At 41.8% G+C, this 23,972-nt stretch overlaps 2 protein-coding genes across 2 annotated transcripts; one reads left to right on the top strand and one right to left on the bottom strand.

Moving 5' to 3' along the window:
- Positions 1 to 16: 16 nt before the first annotated feature.
- Positions 17 to 22,662, top strand: p4htma (prolyl 4-hydroxylase, transmembrane a). Its single transcript, XM_067446921.1, has 9 exons — positions 17 to 821; positions 4,309 to 4,390; positions 14,003 to 14,181; positions 18,010 to 18,100; positions 18,980 to 19,145; positions 20,866 to 21,045; positions 21,131 to 21,221; positions 21,749 to 21,854; positions 21,960 to 22,662. The coding sequence occupies exons 1-9, from the start codon at positions 471 to 473 to the stop codon at positions 22,154 to 22,156; spliced, it is 1,443 nt and encodes a 480-aa protein (XP_067303022.1). The 5' UTR covers positions 17 to 470; the 3' UTR covers positions 22,157 to 22,662.
- LOC137079416 (secreted frizzled-related protein 5) lies at positions 5,891 to 8,623 on the bottom strand. Its single transcript, XM_067447376.1, has 4 exons — positions 8,286 to 8,623; positions 7,164 to 7,342; positions 6,968 to 7,057; positions 5,891 to 6,210 (listed from the first exon to the last, which is right to left on the bottom strand). The coding sequence occupies exons 1-4, from the start codon at positions 8,579 to 8,581 to the stop codon at positions 5,891 to 5,893; spliced, it is 885 nt and encodes a 294-aa protein (XP_067303477.1). The 5' UTR covers positions 8,582 to 8,623.
- Positions 22,663 to 23,972: the final 1,310 nt, after the last annotated feature.

Raw genomic sequence — 23,972 nt, forward strand, 5'->3', positions numbered from 1 at the left:
TCTGGCTTAGCGTCGGTTGCTTTGCATTACTTGTAGGGCGAATGACAGTTGATTTTAAACGCTGTTGTTATTATTTTCAATCTCCGCTTTTAAAGAAGTCGTGCTTTGATGTTATTTTTTTCTCTTGCTTTTATTCTTCCCTTATGTGTATGATTGGTCTGATTTAATCGCCCATTGGATTATACGAGACTGCTGACATCGTCCTAAATCTTTCTCCCGGTTCAACCTGAAGACATTCCTGCACAGATATCTTATCGGCACACACATGATGGACCTTTTTTATGATTGCATGGCCAATGTCTGCATCTGAATTGCCATGTAGGGAAATTGTAGTGTGTAATAACGCTCGCCAGCCAAGCGAAGTCTGTTAGCCGTGAAGCTCGACTGGTCTGCTCAAGTGAGAGGTTAACTTAACGTTAGATCAGGGCAATGCACGGAGGAGGAGAGGAGCAGTGATTTAACGTTAGGAGATGCGTGAGTATGAGGAGAGTTTGCATGTGCTGGAGGGGGAGTCGGATCCTTTCCCCCCTCTGCCGCCACGGCACCCGGTCCGCCGGGAGCGGATGAACATCCAGAAGAGCAGCGTCTGCTCCAGGGCATACTTCGTGGTGGTGATGGCCTTCTTCCACATCTACATAATTAATATCATAGCGTTGCTTCTTTATGTGCACTATAACACGGGGTCTGGGGAGCAGGATGAGCCCCTTGAGAAGATCACTAGTGTCCCAGGACCCATGCCTGCGGAACACCAATCACCATCCCCATCCCCAAACCTGAGCCCAGAGCTCTCCTTCCATCTGCCTCGCCTGGAGGGCATTCGGGTACATGCTCTCATTATTGATTACTCATTATGTGATATAACGTGTATATGACATAAGTTTTCTATCCTGTTCTGCGTGTCCTTTTTAAAAAGTTTTTTTTTTTTTTTTTTTTTTTGCGTTAATGTCACGTTCTTAGAAACGTTTCTCTCTCAGACAAATATCAATGATAAAACTTGTGGTCAATAATACAAAATACACTTGACTTATAATAACATGACAATGTGTACAATAGTTACGAAAAACGGCTCAAAACCAAAGTCAGACATTTTTGTTTTGTTTTTATATCAGTCGGTGTGAGGCGTTGCCATAACGCGTTGCTATGGGTTGCGTGCGTTTACTCTTTACAGTCGTCTCGAGGCATATATGGTCCAGAGAATGTGTCTAACTTTACGGGAGGAAAAATAACCAACATTTTTTCCCCATCAATAATCAAAGCTAGTGTGTTGATTTAATTAAAAGTCTATAAAATCGATATATTTTTAATTCATCAATGCCCGTTTGCCGTGCATAATAATACATCAGCCAATCGTGATCTGGCAGAAGTTCAACCTCCAGTGGGCAATGTGGAGTGGATATGGAGGACCAAATTACTCAAAATGAAATAATTAAATAAAGAAATTATTAAATAAAACAACAAATGTAAATTTACCAGTTTATTCTGAAATAATTAATTAATTTAATAATTAAATATAAATTTAATAAATAAATAAAAATATTTGTTTAATTAAATAATTTCTATTACTAAAAAGTGCTTTTTCAAAAAGCTGTTTTACATAATAATATGCTGCATAACGCCTATTTGACGAATCACTGCATTTCCAAAGCGCCATTTCCCAAAGATTCCGAGATTCCCAAAGATCAACAGGCAGTGGGCGGTGCTTGGCGCTGATTGGATAATCCTTTTCAGATTGATTACGTTTTTGGAAATTAATATGGCGGGAGGAATTGATCAAGATATAAACGCACTGCCTTAAACAGCCACAGTTCTCATAGTTTTCAGGTTTTTAGAAACTTAAATAGAGTCAAAATACATTTTCAGTCACAAATAAGAAATGAGAAGCACCCTTGGAGCGGTAATTTTCTATTTTAATTCATAAATCTGTTGAAAATTACATGGACAGACTGATGAACGATTACCTGTGGTTTGTCTCGTTTTATAAATCAAATGGCCAAATGGATGTAAACTGACAACAAACAAACCACGCAGCTCCAAAAGTCGTGTTAGATGTACTCGTATTTATGTATATTGATACACCGTTAACTATCAAAGTAAATGAAGCCCAAGTGACGTGAAAGGATTTTATTATTACCATTTTTGATCATTATGCAGCATTATGAAAGATGCTCATCAAGCCTGCATTAATTTGAAACAAAAACAGCAATATTGTGAGATGTTATTAAAATAACGGTTTTCTGTTTTAATATACTTAAAAATATAATTTATTCCTGTGATCAAAGCTGAATTTATCATCATTACTCCAGTCTTCAGTGTCACATATCCTTCACTAACCATACTAATCATACAGCCCTAAACTGCGTAAATTAATGTCAAGTACAGTCTAGCTCCCCACTACCAGTGGATTGCTTTACTAACGGAAAACATGAAACATTACAATTTTGTGCAGATTTAAAATAATGAATGATGTATTCCTATTCCCCCCACCCTCATGTAATTGTAGATGTAGATGTAAAACCATTTATATTTTAAAATGGTAGTAATACATCTAGGGGGCATTCAAGAAATTCAGAAGACGTTTCTCCCTTAATGGCACAATGTGTAAAATCTTTGGATTAAAATATCCCAAAAATACTAGAACAATGTATTTTTAACGTTTTTTTTTTTTTTTTTTTTTTTTGCTACATGCGTCACATATCAATGACATCATCCCTGCGTTACCCTCGATTTGATGTCATAGAAACCAGAAACGCCAAAGGCACTTTAATATATGATGTTATATTAGACGGGTCAGCAGCTGTTTGGATCATTCATGGACAGAAAACTAATGCTTGTTCTCCAGCTCAACACAGTTAGTCTTATTGTTTAAATCTGCTGTTCTTGATTGACCGCGAGTACCATGTTTAACCATGCCTAACATTTCTCGAGCTCACTGCAGTGAACAAGTGTCTCATAGCTGGCGAGTGAACGCTCAGAGTAGCATTAAAACAACTTTAACACACTCAGATGTATGTAATATGATTAAGTAGTGCTGTGTAACCACACATACACAAGAGCTGAAGAAGCAGAAGCGGCGACTGCGGCAGAATAAAAGCTCTGCCAAATCAAGACGTCATCAATCTACGCCTTTGTTTTGAATACGCGTCCGCTAGCGGCAACAAATGACATATTATGGCTTTAAATTTAAAATTTTAAAGGTGCACTATGCAAATTTCCGTCCACTGGAGGGCGCCTATTCAAAACAAGCGTGTAGTTTGATGACGCCAAGTGTGAGCGCAGTATCTTGGGACATGTGGTCTTCACCTCACAGCCGGTGGAAAATAGGACTCGGGCAGAAATCACGTTCATGGATGGGTTATTAACGTTACTGTAGTGAAGCAGAGCAGGACCGAGTGTTGTGGACCTGAGCACGGCCGCTGGAGCGATTGTTATACAAACACACGGCTCGCGAGCAGCGGGACTTTTATTATGACGGGACGGGACACAGTCGCCGGCGCCATTTCCGCTTTTCTGGTCATGAGTATGAGGTAAAGCAGCTCTGTTTATCATATTAGATACATTTAAGTGTGTTTAAAATGATGTTATGACGTTCCTCTGTGCGTTCGCTCAGCGCTGCTGTGACTTGTTCACACTGCTAAGAGAAAAGCACTGCAGAATGAAGCAGAGGGAACCGCAGATATGACGCGATTGACAGGTGACTCGGACCTCAAACGCTATGCTGAAACGTCCCGGTTCCTTGGTTAAAATAGCAATTTTCTCACAATTTACAAATAGTTGGAAACATTTGGGATATTGTAGGTACTCAACTGAACAAAATATATAACACTGGCCAGGTGGTTTTTGGATATTTTACTGCAAAAATACTACATAGTGCACCTTTAAGCATTTTTTCACACATAGAAAGTGTTTTTCACATTTTTACACACATTTTTTAGGTGTTTCCCACTAGGGACGGCATCATTTTCTTTTGTAAAGTTTTTGAAAAACTTTACTAAATAAAACAAAGATAATCCAAAACCAGAAACATGGGATAAATAACACGAGTCAGTTATTTTAGTTAGTTTTCTTTTGTAAAGTTTTTGAAAAAAATAGTTTTTTATTTTATTTTAGCATAATTTTAAATATTTCAAGGCAATTTATTGCTATGCAGAATATAAATAATCACGTGTATAAATTATTTATCCTGATACGTTAAAAAATGCCAGCTATCCAAGTCATTATTCCCTCATTCGGTAGTGAAGACAGTGAGTGATTTTATGTTTGCATAATCCAATGTCAATGAGACTTCCATCTTATATCTTTTCTACTCAGGTTGGGCATGTGCAAAGAGTTTCTCTTGTTCCTGACCGGACCCATAACATGCGCACCCTCAGCTTGAAACCACTGCTGTTCGGTGAGTTTTATGTGTAGAGATGTATTTTTATATATTAACGGAATAGTTCACCCAAAAATGGAAATTCTGTCATCATTTACTCGCCCTCCAGTTGTTCCAAACCTGTTATAAGTGAATGCATAAGAGCGAGATCAAATCGCAGACGGATCGGGCTGGGTTTACCCTGTCTAGCCGTCAACTGTTTGGTTACTGACCTTCTTTAAAATATGTTCTTTTTGTGTTCATCAGTAAAAAAGAAACTCATTGAGGTTTGGAACAACTTCAGGGCAAGTAAATGATGACAGAATTTCCATATTTTTGGGTGAGCTATCCCTTTAAATCTTGAAGTTGAGTTTGACTCATTAATTAAGTAGCTTTGAGATTTATGACAGAAAATGGACACATGGACTCTACTTTCAAAAAACATTTAAAATCGTTTAATATCTTTTAAAAAATATAGTACAATGATCTTCTATTATTTACAACATTATGAACTAGTGCAGTCAAAACTACCGACCGCGATACCAAGTCGGTACTGAATTTATAAAAATGTGATGAGAGGCTGTTGAGAGGAATCATAAACACCTCTGAATGGCCATTGTGCTCAGCCTGACTTCCCCATTCTCAGATCTAGTCAGAATATGAGTCTGATGCTCCATTGGGCTGTGATTATGAGGCGTGTTTCAACCGAACCAGGAAACACCTCAATTGGACAGACAGACAACCAATCAGAGCAACGGAGCGACGCATAGTTGTCGACAGAGCTCAACTGCACGCAAACTGGAAGAAGTAGAAGAGGATGAGTGTAAACGATCTTTGCTGGTGTTGTAAAATAATTTAAGGATACACGGAGTACTTACCAACACGATCAGCATTTCTGAGAGAGATAGTAAAGGTGAATGCAGATATGAACACGTTCTCCGTTTATCTGAACGAATTCAACCCAAGCGCTCTTTGGTGACGTAAATAATTACACTACTGTTGATCATCTGTCCATCATCGTATAAAGCCCGCCCTGACAATCTGACTGGTCCAAGCTCTGGTTCGAAGATAGTTTGTTCACAACGGATCAAGTCCAGACCGAACTTCCTGACTTTAAATGTTGTGGCCGGGGCTGAGTTCGGCTGCCCCCACGCTCGTCAAATATGTCTGTGATTGGCTGCAATGATCAGCGCTTCAAAAACATGTTGTAAGTATACATTAATGACACTTTTCACATGCATTTGAATGCAGGCACCTGTCAGCCTACCGGTCTGCTAGTGCTTTCAAACGGTCCCGCTTTCAACACTTAAAAACGCTCCCATTTGTGTTGATCATTGTAGCCAATCACAGGCACATCCGATGAGCGTGTGAGCACAATAACCAATCAGAGGTGTTTACGATTCCACTCAACAGCGCTCAAAGCGTCACATTGTTAAAATTTTAGCACGGACTTGGTATCACGTCGCTACTTTTGACAACACTGTTATGAACACACCGAGATCCGTTTTAAACACCCTCTTTGTCCCGCCATCTGAAACTCTACCCTCGACACCGATGGCTCTTCCACTTGCGTGCTGCTTGGTTGAGCTGCCGCTGGCGTTTCCCCCAGCTGAAAGCTTTAGTGACTAGCAGTCTCTTGCCTGTCACAGTGCCCGTCAGCAGAAAGACTCCCCCATCGGGATGGTTGCGGGTCAGGTTGCCCACGCAGGTGGCGTCTCGCTCCAGCCACAGTGTCAGACGACTCCTCATTTCCCCTCCCAGCAGAGGACCGTGCTTTAGGACCTCCAGCCGAGAACCCAGGGAGAACATGGTCAGGACAGAACTGCTGGAGTTCAGTTTGGATAGACGCACTTTAACCACTAGCAGAGAGAAGAAAACAATTGAGTAATGTGTTTCAGCATTAAAGGGTTAGTTTACCCAGAAATGCAATGTATGTCATTAACTCCTCACCCTAATGTCGTTCCTCACCCGTAAGACCTCCGTTCATCTTCACACACAGTTTAAGATGTTTTATATTTAGTCCGAGAGTGTATGCAAGTGTATGCACACTATACTGTCCACAAATAACAAAACTTACACCTTTATTCAGCATTGTCTTTTCTTCCGGGTTTGTTTTCAATCCTCAAACAAATAAAGATTCCAACGGTTATGAATCAGTGGATTGATTCATGATTCGGATCATCTCAAACTGCTGAAATCACGTGACATTGGCGATCCGAATCATTACCCACACCACCGATTCGATTCACTGATTCATAACCATTTGAATCTTTGTTTGCGGTTTGGTTTGAAATCAAACGTGGAAGAGAAAACAATGCTGAATAAAGTCGTAGTTTTTGTTATTTTTGGACCTAAATGTATTTTCGATGCTTCAAGAGACTCTGATTAACCCACTGATGTCTCATATGGGCTACTCTGATGATGTTTTTATTCCCTTTCTGGACGTGGACAGTATAGTGTGCATACACTTCCATACGCTCTCAGACTAAATATAAAATATCTTAAACTGTGTGTGAAGATGAACGGAGGTCTTGCGGGTGAGGAACGACATTAGGGTGAGGAGTTAATGACATCAATTTCATTTTTGGTGAACAAGCAAACACAATCGTTTCTTACCGAAGTCACTTTTACAGAAGAGTTCGAGCAGTCCTTTGGAAGACGTGGCCTCTTCTAATTCACAATCTGTGCAGCTCGCACGGGGCACCACTGAAACAGGCAGCAAAAACAGTTTGATGGAGAAAACCCTGCGTTGTTTTTGTTTGCTTGGTTCGTCAAAAGTATGAGTATGGTAGAAAAAAAGTATGGTATTTACCTCGGCCTTCATTGCTGGTGCCGTTTTGCATATGCTCAACTGAGGAAATGCACATTAGGTGATCTTTGGGGAACTGGTCACATTGTAGTATTCTGGGCCAGGGGTAACCGTAGCAGTTCATGATGGGGGCACAGCTGTCCCGTACCGACACACACAAACTCCTACATGGTGAAATGATCCTGAAAAGTGACGAGAGACACATTCACTGATTGCTCGGAGCTTTGTGGTGACTTGATGTGGAAAAGTAGCTAGAGATGTCTGGTTTCTGAACCCACAGCTTGAAGTAATTTCATTGGTCTGTCGCAGAGCCATGTTTAAGATTTGGAGCACAGAAAGTAATGAAAAAAGCATTAGAAATAGCAACAATTGCTATTGTTTCCATTGCAATAAAGCACACCTTTTATATTGACCCTGGAGCACAAAAGCAGCCATGCGTATCATGGGTATATTTGTGGGAATATAAACAAATGCATTGTATGGGTCAAAATTATATGTTTCTTTTATGCCAAAAATCATTAGGATATTAAGTAAAGATCATGTTCCATGAAAATATTTAGTAAATCTCCTACCGTAAATATATCAAAAATGTATTATTAGTAGTAATATGCATTGCTACGGTCTTCATTTGGGCAACTACTTTAAAGGAGATTTTCTCAATATTTAGATTTTTTGCACCGTCAGATTCCAGATTTTAAACAGTTCTATCTCAGCCAAATATTGTCCTATCCTAACATCAATGGAAAGCCTATTTATTCGGCTTTCAGGTAAGGTATAAACCTCAATGTACCCTCGTGACTGCTTTTGTGGTCCATTGTCATATATATAAATATATCTCAAATTCAATTGATTTAATCAAACTGAAATTAATGTAATCCAATAAACACATTATTGTCACAAGAGTATTGTCTTCCTATATTGCCATTTCTTTTGTGGCACAAATTTCATTGCAGGTGATTTTCACTTCCGCTTAACATTAGTTCTCATTTGCATGATAATGACGCCATTGAACTGATTTAAATGCCATGTAACCTTGACCACGAGCCACAACTGAAATGATATCCACGATATATTTTTTAACATCATCTAATTTTAAGGGTCAGTCTGTTTATAAGTAAGTCTTACCTCTCGAGGCACACCGGAGCGAAGAGCGAGCACAGGAAGATGCGGGCGTGCGGGTGGCACTCTCGGGCGAGGAGCGGCAGCCAGCTGGTGCTCTGCTGCACCGCTTCAGCTGGAGACTCGTGTCCCAGCAGGTTGGGGATCCGCATGCTGTCGTAGCCCAGACCCTGGCACAGGGCCATGTTGGTTGGGATGGGCACACAGCGAGAGGATCCCTGGAGCTCCCAGTGTCCGTTGGGAATGGCGTTGATGCCTAGGCCAAGCAGAAGCAGCGGTAGAGTGGCTGCTCTCAGCATCATAGTCCAGAGTGGGTCAGAGAGTTGGAGGGACAGTGTAAGGTAATGTCAGAGTAAATCAGTAATAGGTGTATTTATACACCACTGCCTGAGGCCCATTTGGGAGAGGGTGGGACTTTGCAGGATGTGAAATTGGATTGGTTAGGGAGGGTGTGTATGTGTGACTGTGTCTCTCTTCCGTTTCTCTGCTGGAGATGATGAACAGTGAGCTGTACTGTATTACACTTGTCATTTTTGCTTTTCATTTTACTCTTTAAAAAAAACTTTAATAATGTAACACAACAGGTTACCCATGAGGTAGAGGAAGTGTTCACATGCTTATGAATGGATGGATGCATGGATGGATGGATAGGTAGAAAGTTGGATGGATGATAAATTGATGGATGGATGGAAAGACAGCTTGACGGACGGATGGATGGATGGATGGATGGATGGATGGATGATAAATTGATGGATGGATGGAAAGACAGCTTGACGGACGGACGGATGGATGGATGGATGGATGGATGGATGGATGATAAATTGATGGATGGATGGAAAGACAGCTGGACGGACGGACTGATAGATAGATAGATAGATAGATAGATAGATAGATAGATAGATAGATAGATAGATAGATAGATAGATAGATAGATAGATAGATAGCCGTGTTGACTAAAGTTGTCACACAGTGAAAGTGTTGGAAGAGTTGTCTGTGACAGAGGTGTGTGAAAGGAAGTGTGTAAGTGTGAGAGGGCTGGAGTGTCGCGTCTGTGCGTGTGTGATGCTGAGGAGTTTTTCTTCCCCTGCTGGGAGCGCTACACAATGTCTACCCCAAAAATGTCCCCTCACTTCCTGGCCACTCCATTCCCAGGACCCATTCTTTCCCCTCATCCAGTCTAATGAGTTAGAGCGACTGCGTCTCTCGCAGACAAACCATGCGGAAGAGCTTGGTGAAGAGCCTGCGTCTCTGTGCGTGTGTATATGTTCATGCGTTATCTGCGTTTGAATGGCACAACACAATAACTGTGATAGATAACACTGAAACCTGTATACAGCAATCTAAATCCCTGAGCACTCTCACTAATCCCAGAGGAACAAAGACCCCCCAGGACACATTAATGGCACAGTCTCATTAACACTCTCAATGGGTCAGGCAATACCATGAGTCCTAAAGAGGGGGATGGGCGCAAATCATTAGATTTCGTAACTTAAAGGTAGGGTATGTAGAAATTGGTAAAAAAACTTTTTTTCCAAATTTGTTTAAACTTTCTTTATTTATCAATACATAATTAAAATGTAAGTACTCTGAAAAAGAAAGTATAAAAATTGAGTGTCTGTAGACCTCTCAAGACTGTTTTAAAGGGATCCCCTGGTGTTGAGACTTGTATGGCTTAATATAACATAAATGATGTCTCTTACTGAAATATGTAGTAGAAAACCCATGAAAGATCTACGTTATTTTAAAAAATCATTTTATATTTGGACCATGGGCGGCACCATTTTGTTTGCGTTCTAGGTTGATGACGTAGATTGGTTGCACTCCTCAATCAGCTGGCGTTACCCGTAGCTATTTTTACCACAACGCAACTCGAAAATTGTTTCAAAGTTAAACAAAAAACAATGAATTGCTTTGTAATTGTACTTAAAACACACTCAAACATACATGTGCACACAAACTCACCTACACAAGTCACAAACAGATCGGCGGGCGCGCACACACACTTGACAGACTGCGCTGTCTCAATCGAGATGTTGGGCTGCTCAGTCTCCACGACAGGGGCTGAATCTGAAATCGACCCCCTATACCCTGAAATAGGGCATTATTTGAAGGGACGGCCATTTGTAGTGTTGTCCGACACCATAGTGGACATGTTCGAGTGCAGTCATTCAGTCTCACGTTGCACCGCAATAACGAGTGTACAGCCGATTTACAAACAGCTCTCCGACTTCACGCACTCGTCTTCATTCACTCCTTCAAGTTGTATTAGTGAACAAAAGTAGGGAATGTTATTTGTGTCTTAAAAATGAAAGTTTAAAGATTGAGGTTAATTCACTGAGCTTGTGCTCAAACCTTAATGCACAAACCAATCCCATGCATCATCACCAAAGCATCCTGCCTCTCTTCCTCACGACCTTATCCCATCATCCTACCTAGATATTTCCCTCTGCTGGTTACATTAGGCATTACAGTTAATCTACTGCATATCAACAGTCTATCTATGATATCAACACAGGGATTGAGGGTTATGTATGCGCGCACGCAGTGCGTGCGTGTGTGTGTGTGTGTTCGCGCCGATCTGTTGGGGTGTGTGTGAGTCTGTGAGAGAGAGAGAGAGAGAGAGTTTGTGTGCACATGTATGTTTGAGTGTGTTTTAAGTACAATTACAAAGCAATTCATTGGTTTTGTTTAACTCTGAAACAATTTTCGAGTTGCGTTGTGGTAAAAATAGCTCCGGGTAGCGCCAGCTGATTGAGGAGTGCAACCATTCTACGTCATCAACCTAGAACGCAAACAAAATGGTGCCGCCCATGGTCCAAATATAAAATGATTTTTTAAAATAACGTAGATCTTTCATGGGTTTTCTACTACATAATTCTGTAAGAGACATCATTTATGTTATATTAAGCCATACAAGTCTCAACACCAGGGGATCCCTTTAAAGACAGCTCATTATTTCCATTCACTCCACCTTTTCCCTTCTGGGCTCTTTCCAAAGCCATGCCCCCAAAACACATGAACGCGCCTCACCGACCAATCAGCTGGAAGACGCATTATTTACTTCAGACCAGTGTGCATGTAGGGACATCATGTCAGAACTTTATCTTTATCAGTATGAATATAAACAAATAAGATGTCTTTTAGTACTCACTATCAAGCTAGAATACTGATACTGGTAAAGTTTAAAATATATTTTACTTTGATACGGTAATGAGCTAGTTATATTTATAAGGCAAAGAAAATGGGTAGCATCATGTTTCCCCAATAACATCAGTTATACTGTGATGAAGATGAATTTCGTGTAAGATTCATAACATATACAGTGTTTTGCATGTAAGAGTTTTCATGATGAAAGCGTTGTTGATTAGTAGCAGCTAAAGCTAACAGCTCTAAAAAAAAAGTTCCTGGATGCGGTGTACTAGCTTTTACACATGCATTTTGTTATCTAAAGTTACATTTAGCAAAATTCAACACAACAGCGATCAACTTGAGCTAAACAAATTGAGTATTTATCATCTCTACCAATGGCTAAGTGTATAATATTGTAACTTTATGCTAAGTAATGTTATTAGCTATACTAGGCAGCTTCATGTGCTCTTGATACATGCTTCATGAAAACATAAATCATAAAAATGTATAATCAAAATGAAAGATTACCTGTCCAGCAGAAATACAGCCAGCAATGAGTCATGTTTCAGGTCCCTCAGTTCTCACCATCGTTGGAAAGCCACGCAGATATTTACTCGCGTTTCATTTCTTTGTTTATCCAAAGACTTTCTGTGCATTGCCTTTTCTCGTACTGTCTTCCTTTTTGCCTTCGCTGACTGAAAAACCCTGCACTGTGAATTTTGAATGCTCTTTCTCTGCCATTATTTTGCCAAGGTTTCTTGCCTCTTGAACTGCTCAAATCAAACGAGCGTGCGCATGTGGGCGGATCTTGTAGCGAAAGTGGTGGTTGCCATGGTAGCGAGAGAGAGAGTGACAGTCGCCCAAGCCAACCATTTGTTTCGTCCCGAACGAAAATAAAGAGCGCTGTTTATTGCAGATTAAAAAGTCAAGAGTCACTCTGTTTTATGCTCTCCTTTTCAGAGTACTAACATTTTAATTATGTATTGACATATAAAGAAAGTTTAAACAAATTTGGTCAAAAGTGTTTTAGATCAGTCCTACCTACCCTACCTTTAATGGCCACTGTTTACTATATTACCTATTACACTGCTAGTGGGTCTTATATTAGATTGATTCAGTCAGACTGACTGGTACTTCTTTGCTACCAACATCTGTTGGGCATCCTGAAAATGATGGCTCTCACCCGATGAGAATTGATGACATTAACACCCGTTTGCAGTGAAGTGCGGCGGCCTGTTGATTAGCCCTGTATAGTGTGACTGTGATCCTTTAATCCTTTAGTCTAATCTCATAATGTTCTCCCCCTCCTTGACGTTCTCTCTGTCTGCCTTTCGGTGTAACTCTCACAGACACTTACTGCTACAATAGATCAAACACGGATGCTCTGTAACCATGTCAGCTTTTAAGACGCTCTTAACACATTGTTAAGAGGTGTGCTGGGATCTTCTGCTGATAGGCAACACCCTAGCAACCACATAGCAATGGTCTGGCATTCACCTTACCACCATAGCATCACTGAGGCAAGTTTGCCACCATTAAATAGCAACTATACTATTTTTAAAATGATACCTATAACTATAACTAACTGTAATCCAATAAAAAATGCAGAGGTTTTTATTTGCAAAATAAAAGTCTGCTATATAAATACCAGAAGTACTTTATGATCACAGATAAATGGTCCATTTTTAAATTGTCACAAAAAATTGTGGGTAAAAAAACAACCCAATGTTGGGTCAAATATGGACTAACACAGCGATTGGGTTGTATTAAGCAAATATTTAACCAACCACAGGATTAAAACAACCCAATCGCTGGGTTAAAACAACCCAATTGCTGGGTTAGTCCATATTTGACTCAACATTTTTTAGAGTGTATACTGTTTTATTTAAACACTTTGAAAGTAAAACACCGAACTGAAATCAGTCGTTTTAAATGCTACACGTTAGGCATCATGACAATATAAAATACAGTATGAAATGGATATTGTGAGATTTACTGAAGATTACATTTAAGAGTGTGATTTACATTATTTGTGTTTTAAAGCCACAGTGTGTCATTTGTCGGCGCTAGATGTCTCTTATTCAAAACAAAGGCGTAGCTTGATGATGCCTTGATTTCAGGGAGCTTTTATTCTGCCACAAGCAACTCTTCCACTCATGTGCATGTGTGGTAACGCAGCGCTGTTTTATCATATGACACAGATTTGAGTGTGTTGAAAGTTAAGTTCACTCAGCGCTAATGTGAGACTCTTGTTCACCCTGCAGTGAGCTCGGATATTAGGAAACATGGTACTCACGGTCAATCAAGAACAGCAGATTTAAACAATAAGACTAACTGTGTTGAGCTGGAGAACAATCATTAGTTTACTGAAGATGAATGATCCAAACAGCTGCTGACCCGTCTAATAAAACACATCATATATTAAAGCGTCTTTGGTGATTTTCATGGTTTCTACAAAATACAGAAATCGAGAGTAACGCGGGTATGATGTCATTGAATCGGCTCCTCTGAGTCCCGACCTTAAATCCACTGAGAGTCTTTGGGGTGTGCTGGGAGTGCGTGCCCTGACGTCTGCTTGTGGATGTGTGTTCCAGAGATCCCAGGCTTCCTGAGTGTGGAGGAGAGCAGTGTGGTGATGCAGCTGGCCCAGCTGAAGGGCTTGACCCACAGCTCGCTCCTCACGGCCCCTGACAGCCAGGAGGAGCAGCTCACTCAAGATGAGCTCTTCAGCCTGCTCGACCTCAACCAGGACGGCCTTCTGCAGAGGGAGGAGGTCAGGCACAGTCAATACACACTTACTGCCGCTGTTGAACCTTAAATGTCTCAGTTCAATAGCTTAAAGGGTTAGTTCACCCAAAAATGAAATTGATGTCATTAACTCCTCACCTTAATGTCGTGCCACACCCTTAAGACCTCCGTTCATCTTCAGAACACAGTTTGAGATATTTTATATTTAGTCCGAGAGCGTATGTAAGTGTATGCACACTATACTGTCCACGTCCAGAAAGGGAATAAAAACATCATCACAGTAGCCCATATGAGACATCAGTGGGTTAATCAGAATCTCTTGAAGCATCGAAAATACATTTTGGTCCAAAAATAACAGAAACTATGACTTTATTCAGCATTGTCTTCTCTTCCGTGGAATGGAAGGACGGTTGTGGAACGTCATTAGGGTGAGTCATTAATGACATCAATTTCATTTTTGGGTGAACTAACCCTTTATGGGTAAAGTTAGGGACAGGTGTGGTGGTGTGGGTAAGTTTAAGGGTAAAGTTAGGGACAGGTGTGGTGGTGTGGGTAAGTTTAAGGGTAAAGTTAGGGACAGGTGTGGTGGTGTGGGTAAGTTTAAGGGTAAAGTTAGGGTCAGGTGTGGTGGTGTGGGTCAGTTTAAGGGTAAAGTTAGAGACAGGTGTGGCGGTGTGGGTCAGTTTAAGGGTAAAGTTAGGGGCAGGTGTGGTGGTGTGGGTAAGTTTAAGGGTAAAGTTAGGGTCAGGTGTGGTGGTGTGGGTCAGTTTAAGGGTAAAGTTAGAGACAGGTGTGGCGGTGTGGGTCAGTTTAAGGGTAAAGTTAGGGGCAGGTGTGGTGGTGTGGGTCAGTTTAAGAGTAAAGTTAGGGACAGGTGTGGTGGTGTGGGTCAGTTTAAGGGTAAAGTTAGGGACAGGTGTGGTGGTGTGGGTCAGTTTAAGGGTAAAGTTAGGGTCCGGTGTGGTGGTGTGGGTCAGTTTAAGGGTAAAGTTAGAGACAGGCGTGGCGGTGTGGGTCAGTTTAAGGGTAAAGTTAGAGACTGGTGTGGTGATGTGGGTCAGTTTAAGGGTAAAGTTAGGGACAGGTGTGGTGGTGTGGGTAAGTTTAAGGGTAAAGTTAGAGACAGGTGTGGTGGTGTGGGTCAGTTTAAGGGTAAAGTTAGGGACAGGTGTGGTGGTGTGGGTAAGTTTAAGGGTAAAGTTAGGTACAGGTGTGGTGGTGTGGGTAAGTTTATGGGTAAAGTTAGGGACAGGTGTGGTGGTGTGGGTAAGTTTAAGGGTAAAGTTAGGGACAGGTGTGGTGGTGTGGGTCAGTTTAAGGGTAAAGTTAGGGTCAGGTGTGGTGGTGTGGGTCAGTTTAAGGGTAAAGTTAGAGACAGGTGTGGTGGTGTGGGTAAGTTTAAGGGTAAAGTTAGGGGCAGGTGTGGTGGTGTGGGTAAGTTTAAGGGTAAAGTTAGGGTCAGGTGTGGTGGTGTGGGTCAGTTTAAGGGTAAAGTTAGAGACAGGTGTGGTGGTATGGGTCAGTTTAAGGGTAAAGTTAGGGTCAGGTGTGGTGGTGTGGGTCAGTTTAAGGGTAAAGTTAGGGTCAGGTGTGGTGGTGTGGGTCAGTTTAAGGGTAAAGTTAGGGTCAGGTGTGGTGGTGTGGGTAAGTTTAAGGGTAAAGTTAGGGTCAGGTGTGGTGGTGTGGGTCAGTTTAAGGGTAAAGTTAGGGTCAGGTGTGGTGGTGTGGGTGAGTTTAAGGGTAAAGTTAGGGGCAGGTGTGGTGGTGTGGGTAAGTTTAAGGGTAAAGTTAGGGTCAGGTGTGGTGGTGTGGGTAAGTTTAAGGGTAAAGTTAGGGTCAGGTGTGGCGGTGTGGGTCAGTTTAAGGGTAAAGTTAGGGTCAGGTGTGGTGGTGTGGGTAAGTTTAAGGGTAAAGTTAGGGTCAGTTGTGGTGGTGTGGGTCAGTTTAAGGGTAAAGTTAGGGTCAGGTGTGGTGGTGTGGGTGAGTTTAAGGGTAAAGTTAGGGGCAGGTGTGGTGGTGTGGGTCAGTTTAAGGGTAAAGTTAGGGTCAGGTGTGGTGGTGTGGGTGAGTTTAAGGGTAAAGTTAGAGGCAGGTGTGGTGGTGTGGGTAAGTTTAAGGGTAAAGTTAGGGTCAGGTGTGGTGGTGTGGGTAAGTTTAAGGGTAAAGTTAGGGACAGGTGTGGTGGTGTGGGTAAGTTTAAGGGTAAAGTCAGGGACAGGTGTGGTGGTGTGGGTAAGTTTAAGGGTAAAGTTAGGGTCAGGTGTGGTGGTGTGGGTCAGTTTAAGGGTAAAGTTAGGGTCAGGTGTGGTGGTGTGGGTAAGTTTAAGGGTAAAGTTAGGGACAGGTGTGGTGGTGTGGGTAAGTTTAAGGGTAAAGTTAGGGGCAGGTGTGGTGGTGTGGGTAAGTTTAAGGGTAAAGTTAGTGACAGGTGTGGTGGTGTGGGTAAGTTTAAGGGTAAAGTTAGGGTCAGGTGTGGTGGTGTGGGTGAGTTTAAGGGTAAAGTTAGGGACAGGTGGGTGGTGTGGGTAAGTTTAAGGGTAAAGTTAGGGACAGGTGTGGTGGTGTGGGTAAGTTTAAGGGTAAAGTTAGGGTCAGGTGTGGTGGTGTGGGTGAGTTTAAGGGTAAAGTTAGGGGCAGGTGTGGTGGTGTGGGTAAGTTTAAGGGTAAAGTTAGGGACAGGTGTGGTGGTGTGGGTAAGTTTAAGGGTAGTTAGAGACAGGTGTGGTGGTGTGGGTAAGTTTAAGGGTAAAGTTAGGCACAGGTGTGGTGGTGTGGGTCAGTTTAAGGGTAAAGTTAGAGACAGGTGTGGTGGTGTGGGTCAGTTTAAGGGTAAAGTTAGAGACAGGTGTGGTGGTGTGGGTCAGTTTAAGGGTAAAGTTAGGGTCAGGTGTGGTGGTGTGGATCAGTTTAAGGGTAAAATTAGGGACAGGTGTGGTGGTGTGGGTCAGTTTAAGGGTAAAGTTAGGGACAGGTGTGGTGGTGTGGGTAAGTTTAAGGGTAAAGTTAGGGGCAGGTGTGGTGGTGTGGGTCAGTTTAAGGGTAAAGTTAGGGTCAGGTGTGGTGGTGTGGGTAAGTTTAAGGGTAAAGTTAGGGACAGGTGTGGTGGTGTGGGTCAGTTTAAGGGTAAAGTTAGGGTCAGGTGTGGTGGTGTGGATCAGTTTAAGGGTAAAATTAGGGTCAGGTGTGGTGGTGTGGGTCAGTTTAAGGGTAAAGTTAGGGTCAGGTGTGGTGGTGTGGGTCAGTTTAAGGGTAAAGTTAGGGTCAGGTGTGGGTCAGTTTAAGGGTAAAGTTAGGGTCAGGTGTGGTGGTGTGGGTAAGTTTAAGGGTAAAGTTAGGGACAGGTGTGGTGGTGTGGGTCAGTTTAAGGGTAAAGTTAGGGACAGGTGTGGTGGTGTGGGTCAGTTTAAGGGTAAAGTTAGGGTCAGGTGTGGTGGTGTGGGTCAGTTTAAGGGTAAAGTTAGGGTCAGGTGTGGTGGTGTGGGTAAGTTTAAGGGTAAAGTTAGGGACAGGTGTGGTGGTGTGGGTCAGTTTAAGGGTAAAGTTAGGGTCAGGTGTGGTGGTGTGGGTCAGTTTAAGGGGGATCATTTACTCACCCCGATGTCTTTTCCGTGAAACAAATAGTTGTGGTGGAGGGGAATATTTTCACAAAATTATAACATTCAGTAAAACATTGTAGTGCTTCTTTGATAGCTTAATTGTTGTTCCACGGAAGAATGCAGGTTGTAGGAGTAAATGATGACATAATTCTATATTTGGAGGATGAGAGTAAATATGGAGAGAACTGGGAGAGATAGAAACTAAGAGGCTCATGAAATGATTTTTTCCAGAGTTAAAAGCATCTCTTCTGCCACAGATTTTGAGTCTGTCCCATTCGACTGATGGATCTTGGCTGAGCTCATACAATTTACGAAAAATCCACACAGGGCTTGAGACAAACCCTTCTGGTAAGTTCTGTGTGTGTGTGTGTGTGTGTGTGTGTGTGTGTGTGTGTGTGTGTGTGTGTGTGTGTGTGTGTGTGTGTGTGTGTGTGTGTAAGAGTGGTGAGTCTGATACAATGACACAACATGCAGTGTTTTCTAGCAGCTTCCGGATGGATCCTATTAGAGTCTCATTAATATGAGGGTTACACACACACACACATCCGCCTCCCATACCGTCTCACTGAGGTAGTGTCCCCTCTTCCGGTCCCCCTGCCCTATTGTCTGGAGAGCATCCCGCTGTGGTTCGGTTCCGGAGGGGAAAGAGTGAAGACTCACTGACCCGCAAGTAAAGGAGAAAAAAATAGACAAATGCTATTCTCTTTATTCTCGCCTTGTTCATTGTCACGCTGCCGTCAACTGTTATATTTTTTTACTGTTTTTTGAGACGAGCGTCTCTATTACTCTATTACTTAGAGTTGAGGATTTAAACACACCCCTAGCCCTCAATATGAAACTCCAGCATGTAACTTGTCCTGCACCAGTTGTGAACTTGTTACTGACATAAAGGAACTGAAATTGTTGTTGACGAATCCCAATGAGTTACAGTGAAGTAATGATCCAATAAACTGTAATATCATAAAGACTTGGCTTGACTTGGACCTGAAGGAAACCCTAGCCACCACGTAACAATGCACTCAAACATTCAGAACCATACAGCAACATCCTTGCAACCACATAACAATAAACTAGCATTGTACTACTCATTTTCTTTAAAAATTATATCTAAATTCCAATTTTTTATCATGACATCTTGGCCACACACACATTAGAAGCCTAATGTGCAGATTCAGACTGTGTTTTTATTGCGGCGTGACTGGAATGGTGTCTGGTGTGTGTTTGCAGGAGTTTTGTCTCTGCAGGAGTTTAAGCGTGTCAGTGGTGGAGTGCTGCAGTACAGCGGAGCGGGCCAAGGCCTCGACGGACACGCAGAGGTCAGGCAGAGAAGCACACACACACGGCTTTATCTAGGCGAGGGCACACACCACCTGCTGAAGAGCATCAGAAACAGGTCAGACATTCTGATGTTAAAGCTCAGGGCTGCGAATCAAAAGCATCCTGGTGCCAACAAGTGTGCACTTGAAGATACTTAACCCTGAAAATGAAAAAGTCGGAATTGTTCGGTCCATCTGCTACCTGTTCATTAGTTCTTTTATTTTATTTTCAGAAACAGAATAAGAAAATTAAGGGATAGTTCACCCAAAAATGAAAATTATCTCATGATTGAATCACCCTCAACTCATGCTAGGTGTATATGACATTCTTCTTTCAGATGAACACAATCAGAGTTATATTTTAAAAATGTCCTGGCTCTTCCAAGCTTTCTAATAGGAGTGAATGGGAAGGCCAAATTTTTAAACCCCAAAAAAGTGCATCCCTCCATTTTAAAAGTGCTCCGGGGGTTAATAAAGGCCTTCTGAAGCGAATCAATGGGTTTGTGTAAGAATAATATCCATATTTAAAACCATATAATGTAAAATATCAAGCTTCCGGCGAACCGCACCACCTTCCGTATTCAACTTACGAAGAAAGTTAATTTTCTCTCAAACATTTGAAATGTCTGGGTGTTTTTTTTTTTTGGACACCTCCTTTTTGACTTTAATTGAATGGACACAAACAGTTGAAACGTGTTTGGTTTTGTTTTGGACACCTACTCGTTTACTTTAATTTGTATGAAAAAATGCGAGTAAATTATTTTTGGGATAAAAGGGATTGTTCTGGTATGCTTTGAGTAAAATGGTGAATTCAAGTCATGTCGGAAAGATCATATTTACGAGTTAAACGCACAAAGCTTCCCAAAGTGAGAAGCCTTGGATTTTCTTTAAACCCTGATCTTTACAAGTTAGGGGCATGTCAGTGAGAAACATGGTGTAATATCATTTTAATTAATAGAAGGTACACCGCCAACTTACAAAAAAGGGTGCGCTTACATGCACGTTCTTAAGCCGATTATGCCTAATAAGCCGACAGTGAACACAGTCATGTAAACGAGGTAACCCGTTTTCTTTTATAGGCGTAAGCATAAACCGATTGCGACGGGTAGTTTTTTGCCTCTTACCTGATTTTGAGCTGCATGTAAACGCATTAACCTGCTTTCTGTCGGCTTATTGAAGTGCGCATGTGTGATAGGTGACAAAAACGCAAACTCAGAGCAGATTTAAACGCATCCAGACAGAGTGAGCGAGCGTTTTGCCTGAAATAAGGACATATATCACAAACACAGACCCTTTTAAGACCCAGAAAATTGTAAAGATGTGTTCTCATCTCCTGCAGCAGAAGCAGAAGAGGTTCAGTCTAAACACTGCATAACTGCATGAGGGATAATATGAGCCGTAAATCTCCCGCTGACACGCTTTATTTAACATCACAACTGACGTAACATGAGAAAAACTGAGTCAGATACAGACATTATTATGTTTGAAGTCACTACATGGAAATAACCCGGTTTATTAATAAAGTCATGTAAACGCGGTTTACTGGTTTGCAAACGGGGAAAACTGGTTATTTCAATAAGCTGATATTTGTGAGTTATCAGCGTACTGGTGTGCATGTAAACGCACTCAATGACTTGGACGCACCTGACGCCGTAAACACGACTTCCCAACTCGTAAAATTCGAACTTCCCAGGAGGACTTCAGTCTGCTAAATGGCTTTTTACGTGTGCACTAAAACACAAAGTAAAGCTAGTTAAAGACATGCACATGAAAGACAAACTATTTTCTTTTCTCCAGAGTGACCCGTTTAACGCGACTGCCGTCCTTATTGGTCGATCTCAGCGAGCCAATGGAAGTTGTCCGTTATGAGCAGGGCGGGTACAGCCACGCCCACCACGACAGCAGCCCCCCCAACCCTGACAGCAGCTGCGCCCACACACATCTGGCAGCAAATAACTCCAACCAAGTTGCATGCAGGTACATTTTAAGGCATTTTGTATCTAATTGGATTGACTTGATTTGTTTAAATGTTGCAGCATCATAAAGATGTTTTTTTCCGCAGGTATCTGACGGTCCTGCTGTATCTGAACTCTGCGGATGGAGGTGGAGAGACCAGCTTCCCTGTGGCGGACAACAGGACCTACGAGGAGGAGGTGAGCCTTGTCTTGTTTCTATGGCAACAGGGGGAGGTGAGCTCTGTTGCCATGGCAACCAGCAGGCAACAGGAAGAAGGTCATGAATTGTGATGGCTATCTTAGGCACTTGACGTTATTGCATTGTTTGAGGCTTCACGTGTGTGTGTGTGTGGGGTGGTGGGCTGGTAATTCCTAAGTTAAGGGGACAAAATGTCCCCACAAAGATGGCAATATCCTAAATCCTTGTCCTTGTGGGGACATTTTTTGGTCCCCATGAGGAAACATCTTATAAATCACACAGAAGGAGTTTTTTTTGAGAAAGTAAAAATGCAGAATGTTCCCTGTGATTTAGGTTTAGGGGCAGGGGCTGTGTGTGTGTGTGCGTGCGTGCGTGCGTGCGTGAGATGGGTAGGTTTAGGGGTAGGGGCAGTTTAGGAGGATTTATAGCAGTTTTATTTTTACACTATAAAAACCATTATGTCTATGGAGAGTCCCCACAAAGACAGTGAACCAGACGTGTGTGTGTGTGTGTGTGTGTGTTTCAGGTGTTAGGTGATCTCTCTCAGCAGTACTGTGATAAAGGAAATCTGAAGGTCAAACCTGTAGCTGGAACTGCTCTACTGTGGTACAACCACCTCTCAGATGGCAACGGTGATTTTTTGTTGTTGTATAATTATTCCAAACTTTTGACTGGCAGTGTATACATAATGAATGTCCATGAGCTTCATGTGGCCCTTCTCCCTTAATTTCCATCAGGCTGGGTTGGAGAGTTGGATGAGTTCTCTCTGCACGGCGACTGCTCAGTCACTCAGGGCTTCAGATGGACAGGACGTGTGTGGGTGAACATCGACCCGGACCAGCAGCGGCAGGAGCGGTACCAGCGGCTGGTCTCCTGGCATCCAGAGGAGCCCAGCCAAAGGCCGGATCACGGAGACCTTCACCAAGACCTCTGAACCACACAGACAAGTCCTCATGTGAAGCCTGGTTTAGGTTTAAAGCAAACGCTGGTCCAGTCAGACATACTCCCGCTGCTGTACGCTTGACATTTATATAGCTGTCAGTCACCCCCTGCTCCGGTGACATATCATTTACTCTTCATGAGTTCAACAGGGAAAATAATAGCGAAACATTCACTGATGTAATCTGCTGATGTCGCACAAGTTATACATTCTCTATTTATGAAAGAGTTTATTTATTCAATGTTGCATATTTATTGAAATTATATTTATTTGTCATGTCAGCATTTATTAAATGATTTAGTCTTATTGTTATTTATTCATATTTATAAATGTGTGGTGTGTACATATATATAAATATAGTCACATAATGTGTGTCTATTTATCTCAGGTTTGGTTAAGCACAGGTTGTCTCTTTCCATTTAAATGCACTATTTAAAACAAAGAAATTGTCAGATATGTAAGTTAAACTAAGAAATAAATAAATTCATACTTGTAGAACAGTTTGTGTTCAGTTAAGATTTTTTTAATAAGAATTAAAGGGTTTCGTTCGGCCGAAAATGTGAATTCTGTTATTGATTGCTCACCCTCGTGTCCAACACCCGTGAGACCTTCGTTCATCTTCTGAACACAAATGAAGATATTTCTGGTGAAATCTGAGCGCTTTCTGCCCCCTCAGAAACGTTATTACCACTTTAAAGCTCCAGAAAGGCAGCAAAGACATCAATAAAATAGTTAGTTTAACTACAATGAACGGTGACTCACACGGAAGAGAAACCAGAAATTGCTGAATTAAGTAGCTATTTTCTGCACATAAAAGGTATTTTCAGCTTCATACAATTAAGGTTGAATCTCTGGAGTCACATGGACTAATTTAATGTCTTTACTTTTCTGGGCCTTCAAAATAATGACGGATTTAATCAGAAATATCTTCATTTTTGTTCTAAAGATGCCGTACGGGTTTAAACGGGGTTTTGTGTGAGCTCAGCTAAACCTCTATACACAGATTTCACTGATACGCAAGTGCGCGTTTTGCCCACAAGAGGGCATTATCTTCTCTTAAACTACTATAATAAAGGTGTGTGCGCGTACACATGCACAGCAGCTGTAATGGCCTGCAGCTCTTGTGAGACAGCAGTGTAGGGAACGGCACACTCCACTCTTACTGCAACAGTGGGGAAAGGTTGGCAACATTTCAATTGGATATGTCCAGCATGGGAAGAACGGGACTTCTTGGATCGGTCCACAGTTTCTGCCCTGCACCCGTAATGAGACTACAGGGAGTGCAGAATTATTAGGCAAGTTGTATTTTTGAGGATTAATTTTATTATTGAACAACAACCATGATCTCAATGAACACAAAAAACTCATTAATATCAAAGCTGAATATTTTTGGAAGTTTTAGTTTTAGCTATTTTAGGGGGATATCTGTGTGTGCAGGTGACTATTACTGTGCATAATTATTAGGCAACTTAACAAAAAACTAATTTATACCCATTTCAATTATTTATTTTTACCAGTGAAACCAATATAACATCTCAACATAATGTCAAATATACATTTCTGACATTCAAAAACCAAACAAAAACAAATCAGTGACCAATATAGCCACCTTTCTTTGCAAGGACACTCAAAAGCCTGCCATCCATGGATTCTGTCAGTGTTTTGATCTGTTCACCATCAACATTGCGAGCAGCAGCAACCACAGCCTCCCAGACACTGTTCAGAGAGGTGTACTGTTTTCCCTCCTTGTAAATCGCACCTTTGATGATGGACCACAGGTTCTCAATGGGGTTCAGATCAGGTGAACAAG

This window comes from Pseudorasbora parva, chromosome 6 (genome assembly GCF_024679245.1).
Source record: "Pseudorasbora parva isolate DD20220531a chromosome 6, ASM2467924v1, whole genome shotgun sequence".
In the NCBI taxonomy this organism is placed as follows: Eukaryota; Metazoa; Chordata; class Actinopteri; order Cypriniformes; family Gobionidae; genus Pseudorasbora; species Pseudorasbora parva.